General features: G+C 47.5%; 1 protein-coding gene across 2 annotated transcripts in view; it reads right to left on the minus strand.

Moving 5' to 3' along the window:
- Positions 1–5,550: 5,550 nt before the first annotated feature.
- The window catches only part of WDR35 (WD repeat domain 35), a 72,227-nt gene continuing 54,576 nt past the window's right edge, over positions 5,551–23,201 (minus strand). Inside the window, exons 20-28 of one of the 2 annotated variants that reach the window (XM_083178591.1) lie at positions 20,531–20,734; positions 19,318–19,464; positions 19,096–19,228; positions 16,570–16,680; positions 11,760–11,924; positions 9,145–9,285; positions 8,652–8,808; positions 7,982–8,222; positions 5,551–6,927 (exon numbers count right to left, since the gene is read on the minus strand). In XM_083178591.1, the coding sequence (XP_083034717.1) occupies positions 6,777–6,927; positions 7,982–8,222; positions 8,652–8,808; positions 9,145–9,285; positions 11,760–11,924; positions 16,570–16,680; positions 19,096–19,228; positions 19,318–19,464; positions 20,531–20,734 (1,450 nt within the window). In that variant the 3' untranslated portion in view covers positions 5,551–6,776. The remainder of the gene's footprint in view (positions 6,928–7,981; positions 8,223–8,651; positions 8,809–9,144; positions 9,286–11,759; positions 11,925–16,569; positions 16,681–19,095; positions 19,229–19,317; positions 19,465–20,530; positions 20,735–23,201) is intronic. The other variant, XM_083178590.1, reaches the window with a different exon arrangement.

Here is a 23,201-nt window from a genome sequence, read left to right on the forward strand (position 1 = left end):
GGGAGAGTGTGTCTGCAGTTGGATAACAGTATGTCTGCAGTTAGGTAATGGCAGGAGGAGGTGTCTGCAGCTGGGTAACAGTGGGAGGGTGTGTCTGCAGTTAGGTAATGGTGGGAGGAGGGGTCTGCAGTTAGGTAATGGTGGGAGGTTGTGTCTGCAGTTAGGTAATGGTGGGAAGGTGTGTCTGCAGTTGGGTAACAGTGGGAGGGTGTGTCTGCAGTTAGGTAATGGTGGGAAGGTGTGTCTGCAGTTGGGTAACAGTGGGAGGTTGTGTCTGCAGTTAGGTAATGGCGGGAGAGTGTGTCTGCAGTTGGATAACAGTATGTCTGCAGTTAGGTAATGGCAGGAGGAGGTGTCTGCAGCTGGGTAACAGTGGGAGGGTGTGTCTGCAGTTAGGTAATGGTGGGAGGGTGTGTCTGCAGTTGGGTAACAGTGGGAGGGTGTGTCTGCAGTTAGGTAATGGCGGGAGAGTGTGTCTGCAGTTGGATAACAGTATGTCTGCAGTTAGGTAATGGCAGGAGGAGGTAACAGTGGGAGGGTGTGTCTGCAGTTAGGTAATGGCGGGAGAGTGTGTCTGCAGTTGAATAACAGTATGTCTGCAGTTAGGTAATGGCAGGAGGAGGTGTCTGCAGCTGGGTCACAGTGGGAGGGTGTGTCTGCAGTTAGGTAATGGCGGGAGAGTGTGTCTGCAGTTGGATAACAGTATGTCTGCAGTTAGGTAATGGCAGGAGGAGGTGTTTGCAGCTGGGTAACAGTGGGACGGTGTGTCTGCAGTTAGGTAATGGTGGGAGGGTGTGTCTGCAGTTGGGTAACAGTGGGAGGGTGTGTCTGCAGTTAGGTAATGGTGGGAAGGTGTGTCTGCAGTTGGGTAACAGTGGGAGGGTGTGTCTGCAGTTAGGTAATGGTGGGAAGGTGTGTCTGCAGTTGGGTAACAGTGGGAGGTTGTGTCTGCAGTTAGGTAATGGCGGGAGAGTGTGTCTGCAGTTGGATAACAGTAGGTCTGCAGTTAGGTAATGGCAGGAGGAGGTGTCTGCAGCTGGGTAACAGTGGGAGGGTGTGTCTGCAGTTAGGTAATGGTGGGAGGAGGGGTCTGCAGTTAGGTAATGGTGGGAAGGTGTGTCTGCAGTTGGGTAACAGTTGGAGGGTGTGTCTGCAGTTAGGTAATGGCGGGAGAGTGTGTCTGCAGTTGGATAACAGTATGTCTGCAGTTAGGTAATGGCAGGAGGAGGTGTCTGCAGCTGGGTAACAGTGGGAGGGTGTGTCTGCAGTCAGGTAACAGTGGGAGGGTGTGTCTGCAGTTAGGTAATGGTGGGAGGAGGGGTCTGCAGTTAGGTAATGGTGGGAGGTTGTGTCTGCAGTTAGGTAATGGTGGGAAGGTGTGTCTGCAGTTGGGTAACAGTGGGAGGGTGTGTCTGCAGTTAGGTAATGGTGGGAAGGTGTGTCTGCAGTTGGGTAACAGTGGGAGGTTGTGTCTGCAGTTAGGTAATGGCGGGAGAGTGTGTCTGCAGTTGGATAACAGTATGTCTGCAGTTAGGTAATGGCAGGAGGAGGTGTCTGCAGCTGGGTAACAGTGGGAGGGTGTGTCTGCAGTTAGGTAATGGTGGGAGGGTGTGTCTGCAGTTGGGTAACAGTGGGAGGGTGTGTCTGCAGTTAGGTAATGGCGGGAGAGTGTGTCTGCAGTTGGATAACAGTATGTCTGCAGTTAGGTAATGGCAGGAGGAGGTAACAGTGGGAGGGTGTGTCTGCAGTTAGGTAATGGCGGGAGAGTGTGTCTGCAGTTGAATAACAGTATGTCTGCAGTTAGGTAATGGCAGGAGGAGGTGTCTGCAGCTGGGTCACAGTGGGAGGGTGTGTCTGCAGTTAGGTAATGGCGGGAGAGTGTGTCTGCAGTTGGATAACAGTATGTCTGCAGTTAGGTAATGGCAGGAGGAGGTGTTTGCAGCTGGGTAACAGTGGGACGGTGTGTCTGCAGTTAGGTAATGGTGGGAGGGTGTGTCTGCAGTTGGGTAACAGTGGGAGGGTGTGTCTGCAGTTAGGTAATGGTGGGAAGGTGTGTCTGCAGTTGGGTAACAGTGGGAGGGTGTGTCTGCAGTTAGGTAATGGTGGGAAGGTGTGTCTGCAGTTGGGTAACAGTGGGAGGTTGTGTCTGCAGTTAGGTAATGGCGGGAGAGTGTGTCTGCAGTTGGATAACAGTAGGTCTGCAGTTAGGTAATGGCAGGAGGAGGTGTCTGCAGCTGGGTAACAGTGGGAGGGTGTGTCTGCAGTTAGGTAATGGTGGGAGGAGGGGTCTGCAGTTAGGTAATGGTGGGAAGGTGTGTCTGCAGTTGGGTAACAGTTGGAGGGTGTGTCTGCAGTTAGGTAATGGCGGGAGAGTGTGTCTGCAGTTGGATAACAGTATGTCTGCAGTTAGGTAATGGCAGGAGGAGGTGTCTGCAGCTGGGTAACAGTGGGAGGGTGTGTCTGCAGTCAGGTAACAGTGGGAGGGTGTGTCTGCAGTTAGGTAATGGTGGGAGGAGGGGTCTGCAGTTAGGTAATGGTGGGAGGTTGTGTCTGCAGTTAGGTAATGGTGGGAAGGTGTGTCTGCAGTTGGGTAACAGTGGGAGGGTGTGTCTGCAGTTAGGTAATGGTGGGAAGGTGTGTCTGCAGTTGGGTAACAGTGGGAGGTTGTGTCTGCAGTTAGGTAATGGCGGGAGAGTGTGTCTGCAGTTGGATAACAGTATGTCTGCAGTTAGGTAATGGCAGGAGGAGGTGTCTGCAGCTGGGTAACAGTGGGAGGGTGTGTCTGCAGTTAGGTAATGGTGGGAGGGTGTGTCTGCAGTTGGGTAACAGTGGGAGGGTGTGTCTGCAGTTAGGTAATGGCGGGAGAGTGTGTCTGCAGTTGGATAACAGTATGTCTGCAGTTAGGTAATGGCAGGAGGAGGTAACAGTGGGAGGGTGTGTCTGCAGTTAGGTAATGGCGGGAGAGTGTGTCTGCAGTTGAATAACAGTATGTCTGCAGTTAGGTAATGGCAGGAGGAGGTGTCTGCAGCTGGGTCACAGTGGGAGGGTGTGTCTGCAGTTAGGTAATGGCGGGAGAGTGTGTCTGCAGTTGGATAACAGTATGTCTGCAGTTAGGTAATGGCAGGAGGAGGTGTTTGCAGCTGGGTAACAGTGGGACGGTGTGTCTGCAGTTAGGTAATGGTGGGAGGGTGTGTCTGCAGTTGGGTAACAGTGGGAGGGTGTGTCTGCAGTTAGGTAATGGTGGGAAGGTGTGTCTGCAGTTGGGTAACAGTGGGAGGGTGTGTCTGCAGTTAGGTAATGGTGGGAAGGTGTGTCTGCAGTTGGGTAACAGTGGGAGGTTGTGTCTGCAGTTAGGTAATGGCGGGAGAGTGTGTCTGCAGTTGGATAACAGTAGGTCTGCAGTTAGGTAATGGCAGGAGGAGGTGTCTGCAGCTGGGTAACAGTGGGAGGGTGTGTCTGCAGTTAGGTAATGGTGGGAGGAGGGGTCTGCAGTTAGGTAATGGTGGGAAGGTGTGTCTGCAGTTGGGTAACAGTTGGAGGGTGTGTCTGCAGTTAGGTAATGGCGGGAGAGTGTGTCTGCAGTTGGATAACAGTATGTCTGCAGTTAGGTAATGGCAGGAGGAGGTGTCTGCAGCTGGGTAACAGTGGGAGGGTGTGTCTGCAGTCAGGTAACAGTGGGAGGGTGTGTCTGCAGTTAGGTAATGGTAACACCAAGTTTGAGCGGCTTTCAGCTCAAAGCCGCCCAGTGTGTATGGCCCGGCGATGAGCGGTGATGCACGCTCCCGCGTCATCACCGGGAAAGCCATTCATCTGCGGCTTTGTGGACTGCTTTGGTATTACCAGCAGATGAGCGGCTTTGCGGACTGCTTTGCATAGCGCACCACTATACAAAGCCGTCCTCCCCAAGGGTTAACTTGTTATAAATTGGGGCATCACGGATGGTATAATGGTTAGCATTACTGCCCCCCAGAGTTTGTATATTCTCCCCGTGTTTGCGTGGGTTTCCTCCGGGTACTCCGTTTCCTCCCACAATCCAAAAATATACTGGTAGGTTAATTGGCTTCCAACAAAATTAACCCTAGAATGTCTGTGTGTGCGTGTACATGTGGTAGGGAATATAGATTGTAAGCTCCACTGGGGCAGGGACTGATGTGAGTTTTCAAATATTATATGTACAGCGCTAAGTAATATGTATGCACTATATAAGAAACTGTTAAAAAATAAATAAACAAACCATTAGTATATTTGCTTCACTTGTATAATATTCAGTGCAGAATCAGAGAGAATCAATAAAAATAACGGTACTTATGTACTAACTGGGCTGCCGATTTTGAAATCGGGTCCATCGCATCCGACCATATCGCATGCGATGCGATGGACCCGATTTTTCCATAGGATTCAATGTTAAAATGGAGTCCATTTTAACATGGAATTTAATGGGAAAAGGGGTCCTTTTCATACCCCTACTATCCAAGTGGGCATGGAGTTGGATATAAACCTGTAGCGAGCCACCGAGCCTGAAGCGTGGCGAGGGGACACAGAATACCGGCCGCTCGCCACGCTTCGGGCTCGGTGGCTCGCTACGCTCGCCACAGGTTTATATCCAACTCCATGCCCACTTGGATAGTAGGGGTATGAAAAGGACCCCTTTTTCCATTAAATTCCATGTTAAAATGGACTCCATTTTAACATTGAATCCTATGGAAAAATCGGGTCATCGCATCTGATTGTATGCCTTAAGTTAAAGCATACAATCAAAAAATCGGCAGCCCAGATACTACATAAGTACCAAAATAACAACCATATATACTATTAAAAGTTGTACTATTCAAAAACCTGTCGTCTATCGTAAAGCGCTCACACATTACTGAAATTTCTGTCCCAAGATTCCATTCGTACTTGTGTAGTTTCATGGCGCCAGCTTACGCCGTCAGTGTAGCGTACCTGTCAGAATCAGTGTAGTGTTCTGGCGCCCAGCGTAGTTAGCGTAGTCAGTCAGAAGTAGCGTAGCATCCCTGGCTGCCTTACTTGTGTAGTTTTGCGGCGGCTACGTTATCAGCGTAGGCTGGCGCCGTGAAACTACACAAGTCACTACCGGGCTGTTGGCGGGAACTGCATCTCTGTCCCCGGCGTACCTGTTAAGCCTAGTCAGCGCCTCTCTCACACCGGCAGCGCCAGCATGATCCCCTCTCTTTGTCGGAGAGGAGATCATGCTGGCGCCGGCGGAGAGGCGCTCCATCTGTTTGACATGCAGGAGCATCTCAGACGCTCCATTAATGATACGCTCCTGCGTCTGTGTATCTATTGTTGAGATCTATGATATGACAGGTGTGAATGTGTTCCTGAAACACCCCCACTATCCACGGCAGCCCGAAGTGTGGCGAGCGGACGCGTTACGCGTCCTCCCGACCTTTTCATACAGCACAGTAGTTACTTGTGTAGTTTCGCGGTGCCAGACTATGCTGATATCGCAGCTTACGCTGCCGCCGTAAAACTACACAAGTAAGGCAACCGTTGGGCTATGCTGACAACGTAGCTTAGCCTGCCGCAGGCAGCCTTTGGGCTACGCTATTAGAGTAGCTTTAAACGTAGCGTAAACTGGCGCCGTGCGTAGCATAAACTGGCGCCGTGCGTAGCGTAAGCTGGCGCTGTGAAACTAGACAAGTACCTTCCATTCCTAGCACTTAACAATAACCAGTCAACAAACGATCACTCTGCCCAATCCGTAATATAACAACAGCAAGAATAGAATAAAAAAAATGATTATTTTCGAATCTTTGAGAAATGGCTAACTGTGTAAAAAATGTATTTTAGTGAACAAATGCACTATTTTATACATATAAATGCAGTTTGATCATTTACAATTCAGACACGACAGTTTTACGAACAACATAAAAGACATTTGAAACAATAAAAATAAATTGCAATATAAAACAACTGTTCACAATCATATTTCCAGGAAGATACAATAAACACAATACATTTACACTGTGGCATTTAATCCCTGTAAAAAGTACCTTTAACTGTTTGAGTGCCAAGTGAATTTTTCTAAATATGGGTGAAAATTGGCAAGCAAACATTTTTATTCTTCATAATGACCTGTAATGTTACCTTATATAGGAAATATATTCTTTTTTACACAACATTTTTCATTTGAATTTATATAACTAATGTGTGCAACGCTGGCATTTTTAGTGGATATTTTGCACCTCTCTCACAGAACTGTTGCCACTCAAAGGCTAATATGTCACTATAAACCAGTCATGGCCAAACTATGGCCCTCCAGCTGTTGTGAAACTACATATCCCAGCATGCATTGCTTTAGTTTTACCATTCCCTAATAGCAGAACTGTGGCAATGCATGATGGGACTTGTAGTTTCCCAACAGCCAGATGGCCATAGTTTGGCCATGCCTGCTATAAATTTATACGCTGTGTTATAATAAATAGCTGCCGCCATCTTGTCTCAATGACGTTACCGCATCAGCGAATGGATATTCTGCATTCTCACTGATACTGTGCCCACGTTAAAGATGGCTGCTCCACTGACAGGATAACAGGCATATTTTATAGGTAACATGTTCGTGGTAAGATGTACTGTACCGCACAACTCGTGAACCATAGAAAATAAATATATAGAGTTCATAATTCTATTTAATCCTTAAAAATGATGTGACTGTATACTGGGAAATGGTCCAATGTGTGACTGAGAAATGGTCCCATTAACCAGAAGGGTTTGTTAGAGCGTGGTATTATAGTGCTATGCGGTGATGGTACTTATGCTGTGGAGCTATGGCAGAGGGGGCAGAAGCTAAACGCAGCAATCTCGCCATCATGTACGCCATGTTTACAGACACTGCACATCCAGAACTGGTACTCTGCGATGGGTCTTCCTGAAGCAATACATGTTGGAAGTTTCCCTTCCCCGCTGTTGGAATGAAAGAAAATCTGAATAAATAATTTGATGAAAACGGTGATTGCTCTCTTATCCAAATATTCATGAGGGACTTATACAACCTTCACACAGAAATACACAAACATGTGGCCTGTCATCATACACACAATAATAGTAAAGTATTAACTTATACAGTTAAATTTACTAGGTCGACATGCATTGGCTCGACCACTGAAGGTTGACAGGGTCTGAAGGTCAACAATGGGAAGGTTGACAGTTAAAAGGTGGACATGAGTTTTTCACGTGTTTTTTTTTTCTGAGCCAACATGCGACATTTTATACCCTGCCATCCACTAGGGCATGGTGGGAGAATATAGTAGTGCAGCGAGCCACGCGAGGGGACGCGGTACACTAAGAAGGTGTCCATGCTGACTGTGTCCACATTCGGGACAAGAAGAAAAAACATGAAACACGCATGCCGACCTTTTGACTGTCGACCTAATGCTTGTGTCAACTTTCAGACCCTGTTGACCCCTTACCCATGTTCACCTATTTCAGGTGTCGACCCATACACAGTTTAAAGTGGGGATGTTGCCCATAGCAATCTAGCTATCATTTCTATTGCATCCTAGACAATGATAGACAGAATATGATTGGTTGCTATGGGCAACGTCAATACTTTTCACTTTTAGAACCTTTATTAAATTGACCCCCAGTGTGTCAACTGGAAACAATTAGTAATGGACCCGGGCAGGCGGGGGAAGCAGGCTGCTATGCCCAGGTATAATGGTGCCAGAGCCTTCCACGCCAGCCTTTGCGAGTGAACCAGAATAAGGGCCTAAATCTAGTCAAATCGGGGCCAGTGTTCTCACCGGAGAATAGTGGCCCTGACAGATCTCTCAGCACAGTCTCCCCGTGTGTAGACCCCATACACTTATCAACTGAGAAGACGTTTGTTCTCCATACTAACAATGTGTGAGAAAATTGCGCGCTGTGAATTACAGACCCACAAAGCTCAGAGCCGTAGATCTGCCACATTAGCATCTGCATTATACATGGTGCCCACATGTCCAAGCAATATACAAACCCTTCTAGGAAGACCTCCACGTCCGCTTTCCTGCTGTCCTTTGGACTGTGCTTGGTGAAGATCTCTAACGCCAGGTCTTCATACTGCTGCCTCTGTTCTGGGCTCAGGATCTCTAACGATTCCAGCTTAATAAAGGCCTTGGAACATGTACCGAATGCTCGGTTTACACAGGCACAAAGTGCCAGGAGGGAATAGATCTCTACGGCAGGAATGATGTCTTCATAGTCTCGCAGGTGGAGAGCTGCAGATGACAAACACACGTTTACAGACAAGGGACTATTTCAATCTAACGTCATTTAAATGATACAATAAAAACTTTTATATACAAACGCCACTTAAATTATTGCGGCCTTATTGTGCATAGACTGAAGTCTATAGTCTGGGGGAATTGTGGCCAAAATGTACCCTAGTGTGTAACTATCCAAGTGGAAGGGAATATAGATTGTAAGCTCCACTAGGCAGGGATTGATGTGACAGACTATATATACTGTATTCTCTGTAACATGATATGTAATACTAGGTAATGTACAGTATTAAATACCGGGAACTGCTCATTCCCATAAAGTCATTATTAACAGTATTCGGTGACCACCGCTGACAGCTGCTTTAGCAGAGAAGGAACGCACAGCACTGGTGTCTAGTAACTGTCATCTGGTACATATACTCTCACCTGTGCTCATGGCTGCATCCACAGAACCCTCATACAGCTGCCTCTGAGCCAACAGGAAGAAGTGATAGGCTTCAGCCCCTCGCCAGGCGTTGTCGATGATCCGATTATCAGACAACAAGCTGTCCTCCTCCAGCAGACCCGCTAACGCAGACGTAGCCTGCAAAATGACATTTGGTGACTGGCACCTACTTGGGCTGCACACGTTGCCTACTGATTACAACACATTTCATTTACCTGTCTCCCAAATAGGATGTTTATTAGTCACCTGAAAACGTGTATATGACCTGCGCAACATTCTCATTGGTGACTCTTCCCTACAAGTCACCCACTAGATACATACCGTACTCTATAGGAAAACTGAAGCACAGATAATCCATAGCAACCAATCAGATGCTTTTTATAAGAAATGATTTATGAAGTGATTGGCTGCTATTGGTTGCACAATATACATTGATGTCCCCCAAACACGATACACTGATGAGTGCGATTGTACCTCTGTCTGTTTCCCTTTTAGTTTCCCCTTCTGGGTAATCTTCATCTGCGTGTGATACTGCTCCACCAGCAGCGCTGCCAGGACATACAGCTTCTTAACGCGCAGAGGCTTGGTCCGCTTCTTCGCCTCCTCGTCAGCAATCTAGAACAGCACAAATCGAAATATGTGTTTGAGCAGACATATGAAACCTTCATGACTGTCTCAAGTACTCCGGTGTGAACCTAACTGGACATGTAAAGCATAAATGACCACCTCCAGGGCAAAACAGTCAGATAGTTGCAGCTCTCCACTGGAAGTTGGGAACTAATTCACTAGAAGTCCAAGCGTCCCTGTGGGGACTCCTTGTGTGATACAATGAAAGGCCCAGAAGGACTGCTCTGTGCTAGCAATAGGGCCCATAGAATAATAGTGGCTCTGGGCTGCAAAAGGGATCCGAAACTGCAGAATATGCTGCAGTAGGTTACTCTTGGTAGGCTTTGCTCTGTGAGGAGAGCCTGCTAGGGAGGAAGTGCTGGGTGTGGACACTCTCCCCAGGGCCTAACAGTGACATGACCATCGTCTATAGTGTCTAGTGTAGGGAACCTTGAAATTGATTCTTGCTGTTCCCAACTTCACTGAGAATCACTGACACTGCACTCTCTCCCCAAGTCCAGCAGAGGGAAAAGTTGAGGGAGTGATTGGATGGTGATGTCACACTGAACCAAATATATGTTGTAGCTGCATATAAAAGAGATGGTCACTAGATGGCAGCACTTGCTCATCTTTACAGATGTAACCCAGTTACAACACAGACTGTATTATCACTGTAAAAACTCCGATGTCAACAATGAAATATTCGGAGGAGCATTAAACTATTCACGCTGAGACATTTGCTGTACCCTTCTATGCGGGAGCTCCAGTCTGTGCACTGTTAGAAATCAAATTATATGAGCCACAACGTGGTAATTAGAACAGGTTCTTTATGAACCACTAGTTAACCACTTCGGTGGTATATCCGGAAATTTCCCGGGCTCAGCTGCGCTGCCGCAGCGGCTGTCCCAGAAAATTTCCAGGCATACCACTAGTAGGTAAGGTGTGTGCCAGTGGTGCCTCCAGCTGTGCACCACCTCTAGCGGCACCCTCCCGTTGTCCCCCCCTGACCTCTGCGCTCTGGTGATCGTACACCGGAGCTCCCCTGTCGCTGCTCCCGCCGCCATTTACACTGACTGCATCAGTGACCAGGTGTCAGGCCCCGCTCGGGGAGGTTTGGGCAGCTCAGGGAGGTTCGGCAGCTCGGGAACGCTCAGAGTTTGGTCGCCTGAGTCCCCCCCGAGCTGCCCCGAACCTCCCCGAGCGTGGCCTGCCACCTGGTCAGTGATGCAGTGCAAATGGCGGCGGGGAGCTCCGGTGTAAGATCGCAGGAGGGCGGAGGTCAGGAACAGGGGGGGAAGCGACTGGAGGGGGGGTGTCGGGACTGGCTGCTGCCCTTGAGTGGTGAGTATTGCTGGGGCAGGATGAACCTGCCCTGGTAGGTTTGTCCTGCCCCTGCAGATTCCACCACTCACGGGTTAAAGGCCTATCAAAATGGTAGTCCCGCACCACCTTATATACAGTATATGGCTGTGAGCAGACTGATTGGTGGATAACTACAGCCTTCTGCCAATTAGTATTCTGACAGTCGTTCACAATCCGAGTAATCGGACAGTATCCTCTACCTGTCTCCCAATAAGCTCCAGAGGGTCTGGCCTTGGGCAAATGCACCACCTTAGAATGCCTATGCTCAGAGGCCCCAAGAATTAAGGGCTCCTGGGCAACTGCCCAGTGAGCCCAAAAGTTAAGATGGCCCTGTCGACAGGGTTGGAAGGTCGACACAAACAATGGGAAGGTCAACAGTCTAAAAGGTTGACGTGATTTTTTCATAGACAACCAAAGTACCCATCTTACAGGCATTAATCATGGTGTCACTACCACCTCTGAGAATACTAAACGTAGGTCTGAAATGCCTTGTTGTCAAAGTACGGTGTGGCATTGCTTGGCATAGAATGCAGGATATCGCATGCATGGGTAACCACCAAAAAGAACCAGCCAGCGTGAACAAGGTGGCTGGCCAATCTGAAGAGACAAGAAGAAGCTGAGCCCTCTTCCTCCTGTTGCACTGGAGAACCCAAGGCAACATTGAAAACAATGGAAACAGGTACCCCAGCTAATGAGGCCATGGGGCGGTCAGACACCCACTGAAGCAAATCGAGGATCCCTGGACCTTGCTCTGTTACATGTAATCCTCCTGTTCAGCCCTTCTGATATCAGGATGATGTCTGGGGAACCCCACTGGTCCACAATTCTCAGAAAAAGCATCTTTGTGTCTACCCCAAAGGAACCATATAAAGAAAGGAGATTGCCAATGGAGGCAGCAGGGGTTTCAGCCTTTATAGCATAAAGTATGTAGTGCCTACAGCCCCCCCCCCCTACTTATAAGATTTTCTAGCAATGTCCCCCAGATAAAACAATAGGCATTTGCCTGTAAGCGTCTCTATACTGACCATTGATCCTTATGGCACTCTCCTCCTTTCCTACGTGCACTGTTTAGTGGAAGCTTACACTTGCCTCTTGGAACATGAGGTCACAGGAGCCCATACCTTGAAGAGGAGCTTAGCAGCTTCCAGGAAGTAATTGGCTTTCCGGTACAGCTCAATAGCATCGAGTGTCTTGTTCTTCTCTAACAAGTGGGAGGCGTATTTGGCAAGCAGCGATCCGATCTCTTTCATGTTGTGATTTTTGGCAAGCTCCACGGCTTTATTCCACTGTAAGAAAGCGCAGAACTCGTTCAGGTCTGTTCCAGGAAGATATGATGCACCAGGAGTGATGGCCGCACAATGCAACTTACTATACTAGTCTAACATAAGACAGAAGGAAAGTCTGCTTCCTAAGGGCAAGTAAGAATTGCTGCATAGGAATACGTTATACCGGTTCTATCACACAGAAGACGCACTAAGCTTGAAAAGTGTAAATGGAGAGGGATAAACCACCAGCCAATCAGCTCCTACCTGTCATTTTTCAAACACAGCCTGTGACATGGCAGTTATGAGCGGATTGGCTGGCTTTTTATCACTCTCCATTTTATCACTTTTCAAGCTTAGTACATCTGGCCCAGAGAAATAGGCAGATATTACAGGGTTGGGATCATTTGGTCTACAGCATGATGGTCGACAGTCATTACGGCCCCCACCATTAGGTTGACATGGGAAAAGGTCGACATGAGAAAAGGTCAACATGGTTATAGGTTGAAAGGTCATTAGTTCGACAGGGTCTAGGTCGACAGTCAAAAGGTCGACATGGGGGTTTTCACTGTTTTTTGAGCCGACATGTGCCGACAGGCATTATTTCATGCCCTACCATCCACTAGGGCTTGGTGGGAGAATAGTGTGCCGAGCGGTGCACTTTAAACTTTGTCCATGTCGACTGTGTTGACATTCAGGTAAAAAAACTGTGAAAAACCCCATTTCGAACTTTTGACTGTCGACCTAGACATTGTCAAACTAATGACCTGTCGAACTAATGGCCTTTCGACCTATAACCATGTCGACATTTTCCCATGTCGACCTAATGACTGTCGACCATCATTCTGTAGACCAAATGATCCCAACCCGAAATTACATTCTCTCACAAGGATTAGTACCACCCAGAGTTAAGGTCCATACACATTGGGCGATTTTGCCCAGCGTGTATGGACAACGATGATGGGGAAAATCGCTGGGCTAAAATTCACTGGGGTGAATGATTTGGTACTTGTTTCCTAGCACGGCCACAACGATCATAATTGCGGTCATCGGGGGTAAAATCGGGGCCATCGCGGGCATCGCATGCGCAAAAAAATCGGGTGCGATGGGCCAGACGCGATTTCCCCATAGAGAACAATGTTAAATGCCTCAATTTACCCGCGATGACCACGATTTCCCATAGGAAACAATGTGAAACGGCTCAATTTACCCAAATTATCATAGGAACAATGGTAAATGGGCCAAAAACACCCCTGAACATTGAAATGTACCCCCAAAAGTAGTTTACGCCACCACGTGATCAACGTGAACCCAAAGCGTGGCGAGCGCAGCGAGCCCGCAAGGGGCGGCGGTACGCGTCCTCCGACCTTTTCATACCCCCACTATCCACTAGGGCGTGGAGAATAGAATAGTGTGGCGAGCGCAGCGAGCCACCGAGCCCGAAGCGTGGCGAGCCCCGCGAGGGGACGCGGATACCTGTGAAGCCCGCGAAGGGACGCGTTTACCTGTGAAGGTATCCGCGTTGCGCTCGCCACGCTTCGGGCTCGGTGGCTCGCTGCGCTCGCCACACTATTCTATTCTCACTCCACGCCCTAGTGGATAGTAGGGGTATGAAAAGGTCGGAGGACGCGTACCGCCGCCCCTCGCGGACTCGCTGCGCTCGCCACGCTTCGGGTTCACGTTCATCGCGGGGTGGCGTGAACTACTTTTGGGGGGACATTTCACTGGTCAGGGGGGTTTTTTGGGCTTTCTGGCCCATTTACCATTCTTCCCTATGATGATTTGGGTAAATTGACCCATTTAACATTGTTTCCTATGGGAAATCTGGGTCATCGCGGGTAAATTGAGGCATTTAACATTGTTCTCTATGGGGAAATCGCGGGTGGACCATTTAAGCATTTTTAGGCGCACACGACGCGACCGACCCGATTTTTCACTGTTTTCAATGCATTTCAATGGAAAAATCGGGGGCATCGCGTCGGTCGCGTCGAGGCCACTAAAATTACCCCCGATGGCCAAGATTTGTGGCCGTGCTAGGAAACAAGTACCGATGATTTTCCATAGCAGGATGCTATGGAAAGCCGTCCACCCCATCGCTCCTCTGCTGGTGATACCAGCAGATGAGTGGCAGCCACCAATGATGATGCAGGAGCGTGCAGCAGCGCTCACCGCTCATCGCTGCCCCGTGCACACTGGGCGGCTTTTCAGCTGAAAGCAACTCAAACGAGAAAACTGACCTGCTATCAGCAAAGTCACCCAGTGTGTATGGGCCTTTAGTTATATAGAATTTCAATCATCTTGTTGTCATCAGATTTCCACCTTTTGCCTACTGTGATGGTCAATATTACAAGCAGATACTCCCAGAATGCAGCTCAGCGGTAATTCATGTGACTTTCAGGTAAAGCGTTCTAGAGTGCAGGATGGTAAGGTAATGCCGTTTTGATTTTAGATGCCGCAATAATGTTTAAGACTATATGGGACTAGTTGAGAACCAGATCCATTCCGCAGATCTGCTAGATCCATCTGCCAATCTGCACAGAACGGACACAATCTGCACTCATACACTACAGATATTTACCAGCGATTTGCAGATTTCTGGCATCATCGACTGGGCAATTTGATGATTTTTTGATGATTTCCCTAAACCATTGCTGATGTATGGGCATCTCCAATTGACGATTGTGATCAAAAAGTGATCGCAATAGCCAGTACATGTCGGACAATCTGCGATGGATTAGTTCCCTCTGTTGTATCAGACACAGAACATAGGGGAGGCCTACAGCAGTGGTAACAGAACACAATAGAACCAAGCCAGAAACTCCCTAAGAACATACAGTAGTAATTGCAAATCTATTGCAATTACTACTGTATGTTCTTAGGGAGTTTCTGGCTTGGTTCTATTGTGTTCTGTTACCACTGCTGTAGGCCTCCCCTATGTTCTGTGTCTGATACAACAGAGGGAACCGCAGCAAGCTGCAGATCAGATCCGACTAAGGCCCTTATTCTGATTGAGTTGGTCGGCTGCGTGTTCGGTCGGACGGCCGATGTATTGTGCAGAGGTGTTTCTGCGCATGTGCGAACGCCTTGCACGTCCGAACACGGCGTGAAATCTGTGCAGAAAATGATCGGTCGGAACCATCCATCCAGGGGGTGGAGAGGGGCGTGAAGGGCTGTTTTGGCTCATTACCATATGCGTACGCTGGGCATATGTATGGTAATGCGGCCGTGACGCACGTGTGGGGAGCGGACAGCTGACATAGCCGGATGCCAGCTGCCCGCCCATATCCCTGCTTTCACACGAAAAAATGTCCGAGTGGTCTGGAGCACTTGGAGCTGTCTGACCGCTCGGTCCATCATTCGATGGTCGGCGACCATCGGAGGATGGGTGAGGTTCCCACAGATGGGGAAGGTGTTCACATGAAACATCCACTGGCGGTCCATTCGTTCGGTGTCTTACCGCATTCGGGCGGTGTGAGCGATCCGTACGGTAGGCGGAGCTAAGAACACTCAGTGGCCGTCCGAAAATACGTATCCTTCCGAGTTAACTAGAATAAGGCCGTATGTAACCATACACTAGCAATCTACAGCCCCAATTGATCTAGAAAAATCCAACATGTTGGACAACCTGATTTACCAATCTCAATTGATTTTTTATCTGAATCTGCGATCTGTGAACCCCATAAACAGTATTGCAGATTTATTTCACAATCATATGGCAAATTGCCAGAATTGTTTGCTGATGTCTGAGGGCCTTAAACTCGATGTCAGCACTCAATCTGGCATTGAACTGTAGTGATCTGTGCAGGTGAATTATTACCCATGGGCCAGGGGATCGCATCACATCGCACCTCCCGCAAAATCGCATACGATCGCATGCGATTTTATAGGGTGCGATGCCATGCCATTAGCTATACACTTGTATGACATACAATGAGGTTTGAGTCATCCCCCCACTATCCACGCCACCCCGAAACGTGGCGAGTGCAGCGAACCCCACGAGGGGCGGCGGAACGCGACCTCTCGACCATTTCATACCCCCACTATCCACGTCGGCGTGGAGTTGATTCTCTATAGTGTGGCGAGCGCAGCGTGCCACCGAGCCCAAAGCATGGTGAGCATAGCGAGCCCCGTAAGGGGACGCGGATTACTTTACATGTATTCCGTGTCCCCTCGCCACGCTACGGGCTCGATGGCCACACTATATAAAATCAACTCCACGCCGACGTGGATAGTGGGGGTATCAAAAGGTCAGGAGGACGCGTTCCGCTGCCGCTCGCCACACTTCAGGGTGGCGTGGATAGTGGGGGGGGTGACTAAAACCTCATTGTATGTCATACAAGTGTATAGCTAATGGCATGGAATCGAACCCTATAAAATCGCATGCAATTTTGCGGGAGGTGCGATGCGATCCCCTGGGGCCAACAGAGCAGTGAATAAATTACATCAAAAAAATCGCATCGCACTAAAACGGCCCATGCAATGCTATGCGATTTCAGTACGGTAGCGGACATAGGAAAACTGGGCGCCCTGCTAGGAAACAAGTACCAAATACAATATAACCAGGTCAGAAATATGGGGAGCTTGGAAAATGAGGACTAATATATGTAATTATGGTGAGTATAATAACATAGTGACACAAGATGCTACTTCCTAGGTTACTACTACTAACCTGATTTAGGTGAATGCACGCATCCACTGCAGCTTTCGGCATGTTACACTTAAGAAAGGCGGCCACGGCTTGCTCACACATTCCCACGGTCATAAACATGCGGGCAATGTCCTGTACAGGAACATATTATATTACTGAAGGTACCAGGTTATAGTCACATCTCCAGCATCAGCGATAGGGGGAACACATTATATTACTGAGGTACTAGGTTATAGTCACATCTCCAGCATCAGCGATAGGAGAACACATTATATTACTGAGGTACCAGGTATAGTCACATCTCCAGCATCAGCGATAGGGGGAACACATTATATTACTGAGGTACCAGGTTATAGTCACATCTCCAGCATCAGCGATAGGGGGAACACATTATATTACTGAGGTACTAGGTTATAGTCACATCTCCAGCATCAGAGATAGGGGGAACACATATTACTGAGGTACTAGGTTATAGTCACATCTCCAGCACCAGCGATAGGGGGAACACATTATATTACTGAGGTACTAGGTTATAGTCACATCTCCAGCATCAGCGATAGGAGAACACATTATATTACTGAGGTACCAGGTTATAGTCACATACCCAGCATCAGCGATAGGGGGAACACATTATATTACTGAGGTACCAGGTTATAGTCACATCTCCAGCATCAGCGATAGGGGGAACACATTATATTACTGAGGTACTAGGTTATAGTCACATCTCCAGCATCAGAGATAGGGGGAACACATATTACTGAGGTACTAGGTTATAGTCACATCTCCAGCACCAGCGATAGGGGGAACACATTATATCACTGAGGTACCAGGTTATAGTCACATCTCCAGTACCAGCGATAGGGGGAACACATTATATTACTGAGGTACCAGGTTATAGTCACATCTCCAGCATCAGCGATAGGGGAACACATTATATTACTGAGGTACTAGGTTATAGTCACATCTCCAGCATCAGCGATAGGAGAACACATTATATTACTGAGGTACTAGGTTATAGTCACATCTCCAGCATCAGCGATAGGGGGAACACATTATATTACTGAGGTACCAGGTTATAGTCACATCTACAGCATCAGCGATAGGGGGGAACACATTATATTACTGAGGTACTAGGTTATAGTCACATCTCCAGCATCAGCGATAGGGGGAACACATTATATCACTGAGGTACCAGGTTATAGTCACATACCCAGCATCAGCTATAGGGGGAACACATTATATTACTGAGGTACCAGGTTATAGTCACATCTCCAGCATCAGCGATAGGGGGAACACATTATATCACTGAGGTACCAGGTTATAGTCACATACCCAGCATCAGCGATAGGGGGAACACATTATATTACTGAGGTACCAGGTTATAGTCACATCTCCAGCATCAGCGATAGGGGGAACACATTATATCACTGAGGTACCAGGTTATAGTCACATCTCCAGCATCAGCGATAGGGGGAACACATTATATTGCTGAGGTACTAGGTTATAGTCACATCTCCAGCATCAGCGATAGGGGGAACACATTATATTGCTGAGGTACTAGGTTATAGTCACATCTCCAGCATCAGCGATAGGGGGAACACATTATATTACTGAGGTACCAGGTTATAGTCACATCTCCAGCATCAGCGATAGGGGGAACACATTATATTACTGAGGTACTAGGTTATAGTCACATCTCCAGCATCAGCGATAGGGGGAACACATTATATTACTGAGGTACTAGGTTATAGTCACATCTCCAGCACCAGCGATGGAGGAACACATTATATTACTGAGGTACCAGGTTATAGTCACATCTCCAGCATCAGCGATAGGGAGAACACATTATATTACTGAGGTACTAGGTTATAGTCACATCTCCAGCATCAGCGATAGGAGGAACACATTATATTACTGAGGTACTAGGTTATAGTCACATACCCAGTATCAGCGATAGGGGGACACATTATATTACTGAGGTGCTAGGTTATAGTCACATCTCCAGCATCAGCAATAGGGAGAACACATTATATTACTGAGGTACTAGGTTATAGTCACATCTCCAGCATCAGCGATAGGGAGAACACATTATATTACTGAGGTACTAGGTTATAGTCACATCTCCTGCATCAGCGATAGGGGGAACACATTATATTACTGAGGTACTAGGTTATAGTCACATCTCCAGCATCAGCGATAGGGGGAACACATTATATTACTGAGGTACCAGGTTATAGTCACATCTCCAGCATCAGCGATAGGGGGAACACATTATATTACTGAGGTGCTAGGTTATAGTCACATCTCCAGCATCAGCGATAGGGGGAACACATTATATTACTGAGGAGGCAGAGAGGATGCGCTTAACTCTCTCTAGCCCCTAATTCCATGGACACATCCTCTGTGAACTATTATGTAATACTCCAGTGTCCGGCACTCTACAGGTGATACTGTGTTGTGGAATAACCATCTTCTTATACAGACTGTATATTAATTTACACCTCATCCCGCACTTCCCGGAACACAGTACAGTAGCTGACAACTTACTGGTAGCAGTTTGTGGTTCTCAGGCAAGGAATTGGCCAAAGTCTCAAAGCCATCGTAATCCTCCAGCATGTAGTAGCACTCTGCCAGGCGTTGCTGATTTCTGCCCTGTACATAGTACTGCACAGCGTTTACCCTACACACACACAATCGATACAAGACGATAATAAGATTAGGCAGCCGATGACTATTGATATAATGGAGCACATATGCTTTAGTACCTACCATTTCTGTCGGTCTGCAAAATAGTCACCAATGGCATTATACGCCTGCTCGTACAGGGTGTCATCCGAGTCACCGGAACCGGTCCTCAGCAGCTGCAACACTCGGAACCAGTCTCCCAGTTTTATCCGCAGGCTGATAGCCAGGTCCCTGGGAAGGTTATTAAAGACTTTATTGTTATTAACGTTGCGTATAATATGTCAGAAATAGGGCGGTCTAGCATATAGTGCATGCACAGGAACTAATTTACACAGTTATGCACTAGAACTGGCCTGGCCAACCTGTGGCTCTACAGATCCCATCATGCCTTGCCACAGTTTTATTATTCCCTTATAGCAAAACTGTGGCAAGGCATGCTGGGACTTGTAGTTTTACAACAGCTGGAGCGCCACGGGTTGGTCAGGCCTGCACTAGAGTGACAGTCACATGACCGCCGGAACACAAAAAAAGCCACTGCAGCCGCTGGGAAAAGGTTAAGTCACCACTGAGCACCCAGGGATAACATTTAATCACTGTATACATTATGGGGTATATTCAATGCCCTGAAGGCGAGCAATGATGGCGAGCAGTGTCGATAGCTCGCCGTTAGTATTCAACTGACCCCCCCTTCACTCGTCCTTTCCACCTCACTGGTTCTTTTCAGCGAGGTGGAAACGGCGAATGCGGCTGTCAAAACGGCGGGGCTCGCAACAAAATGCAGCAGGCTCACTGCATTTAAGACGAACCTCACCGTTCCGGGGAATCCTCGCTGTCCTCCGACGGCTAGGATTTCCCCAGAATATTGAATACAGCGAGCGGCCGGCTTGTTTTAGGCAATCCTTGCCAGAAACAAGCCATCCTTGCTGCACAAACCCCCTTGCTGGCAGCATTGAATACCGCCCTATGAATGATGGCATGGACAACGTCGATATTCTCATGTCGACATTACGACGGTCAAAATTTCACACCCCTCCCACAGAAAATATTTCAGCTTAGTCACAGCAAACAGGGTGGAGATAACCCCAAAGCTTTATTAGACAGGACAAGTATGAAAGGAATAAAATGTCAGTAACTACAATGGTGCGTACCACCAAAGAAAACACACAAAAATCTTGGCAAATCCCCCAAATATTCTCTTTTAAAGAGAATTTTTAGTGCACAATAATAAAACGAAATCCCTAAACTGTGCGCAAGATAAGGGAAGGCCAGCCAACAGCTGTACCAAAAGCTATCTTACCTCCTGTCCATGTCCAGATACATCCTCTCCGCTTCCTCAAACTTGCCAAAATAGGCGGATACCTCGGCTTGTTTCATGGGCTCGCTCTGCAGGTTGCCCAGCCGTTTCACAAACCCTATGCCCTGATAATCCTTGCAGCGCACAAATGCCTGCTCCGCGGTTGGCAGGTCCAGTTTCTGGAGGGCAGCTTCAGCTAGTAAGCGCCTGTAGAGGGAAATGATATAGAATGAGCCATCTTATCTTTCCTGTGGGACAATAATCATGGCTTAGCTTGCAGACTCCTCATAGATTTATTAAGCTCGGTGAAGTGATAAAGTGGGAAATTTACTAAAGGAAATTTGTAAAAAATAGGTGTATTTGTATCCAGAAATACACTTATTTTTTACTTTTACTATCCCGAAAATACGACAAATCATATTCGTATTGATAGCACATCAATATGAATACGAATTGCCGTATTTTCAGGATTGTAAATGTCAAAAATAAGTGTATTTCTGGATACAAATACACCTTTTTTTTACAAATTTCCTTTAGTAAATTTCCCCCAAAGTGTCTGGTTTTTATCACCGTCCAATCAGCTCCTACCTGTCATGTTTCAAACCAAGCCTGTAACTTCACAGGTAGGAGCTGATTGGCCGCTGATACAGTACCAGCAACATTATCACTTCACTGAGCTTAATAAATCTACCCCACAATAACATATGTATAACCTACAAGAAGATTTTCAGTAAATAATAAGGTCTTATACAGGAACACAGAGATAGATTCTGGTCTCATCGGTGAACTCACTGCAATTCAAAATGTACACTGCGAGGAGAGACTGGTTAAGTCTTGCTACAGAGTGGCATAGTGGGATAGGACATATGAATCCACCAATCACAAGTCTGCACAGAACATGTTTGTTACCTAGAAGACGGACATCCGTACCGCCCTTAGTGTGTCAGGATAGAGGCGTATTGTCTGCAGACTATTCAAAAAGAGATGTCATAGATAATATAGGCGATATATAAGTCATGACCTATATGACTAAAATGACCTGTTTCAAACTAGGAATGGCCATCGGTGCAGTCGCCATTGATGGTGATACTGCAACCAGCAATCAATCATAACAAACTACAGATGGAGCACCTCTCAGCCAGTGCCGCGGTTTACCAGAATGCCCCCGCTGGCGATCGCCGGCGGAGTGGCACTCCATCTGACTGGGAAGCACGAGCGTCTCACACGCACACGCGTCCCAGTTTCCGGGCGGTGGGGAACACAAACCCTGTCTGTCTCCGCTTCAGGGAGACGGGCAGGGTTCGGGGGGCAGTGCGGGGAGGCGGCAGCGATCAACGTGGACCAGCGGGGAGCTCCATCTGAAGGGGATGCACGAGCGTCTTGTGCACGCGCGTCCCCTTCCGGCGGTTGGCGGGGGCTGGTGGTTGGCGATCCGACCGCCAGACCCCCACTGAATGACGCCGGCTCCATCTGTATGTGATGGATGACCATTGATAGTTTTACCTATCGATGGTCATTCATTTCCGTGACTGACTGGCCCATTGGCCAAGCAGAATGTGGGGGTGGGGCTTGCTCCGTGTCCCAGCACCTTAAAAAAAAAAAAATTAAACATCGGTTTTGCTGTGCCATCGATGGCAAAAGTATTCTACATCGGCCATAAACCATTGATTTCGAATCATCAAGGGTCGAAGGCCATCCCTATTTCAAACTTGGTGGAGAGAGGGAGCTTTGAAGACAGATATTGGAGGTAGGAGCAGATAGGGACTAAGCCGTCATTTTGACAGTCTTTTAACTTATCTATTTATATAACAATATCCGTATGCTTGTTTCTGAAATATTGTTATTGATAAAAACAGGCACTGATGACAGTTAGGAGCTGATTGATTGGTAACGATCTGTCTCCACTTAAACCCTCTACAAGAATTAGTACATCTGGCCCTAGGTCCCTATGAGCTATTGGCGTTGCTGTGCCTCAGAATTAGATGCACAATTATAATTAGTGCCACCGCCAAAAGTCATTTTACACTGTTCTGCAATGCATCTGATCGCAGGAGGCGTATGGGCCCGACCAATATATAACAAGGGAATATTCATGCAAAATGTGTAGTGCTGTCCAAAAGAGGCAAGTAAATGTGTCTGGAGGTGGATTCATTGTAAGTGCAAGACCGCTAGTTATGGTGTTGACCGACAGGGGTATAAAATTAGTATTTTAATTACCGGTGTGAGAATAAGGTGGTAGGATGTTGAACATTGACATGAAGTTTACCATTTATCACGATGAGCATCTGTTTCCTCGATCACCGCAAGTCTAGAAGACTTCTATTTTGCGGAGGAGACTCTCCCGAGCAGTGAGTGGATGAGCAAGCACCTTATAGTGGACAGAGCAGACTGCACTGCTTCCGGGTGTGAATAATATTGTCTACAGCAACTAGGTCGACAAGCATTAGGTCGACACCACCGCATTATAGAACAACAAGATCTATATTCAAATACAAATGTCCCCAACTTTAGACCAATGATGCGCAACACCACATATAAAGCAGCTGTTCGGAGATCTGACCCCCTAAAAAACGACTTTCCCTGGTCGGTAAACGTAGTATTTGAGGTGAATATCCGAAGATATGATCAGGGGTCAATTCTCAAATGGGCAGCGCTCAAGTAACTACCACACCTC

This window comes from Crinia signifera, chromosome 3 (genome assembly GCF_055691185.1).
Source record: "Crinia signifera chromosome 3, ASM5569118v1, whole genome shotgun sequence".
NCBI lineage: Eukaryota > Metazoa > Chordata > Amphibia > Anura > Myobatrachidae > Crinia > Crinia signifera.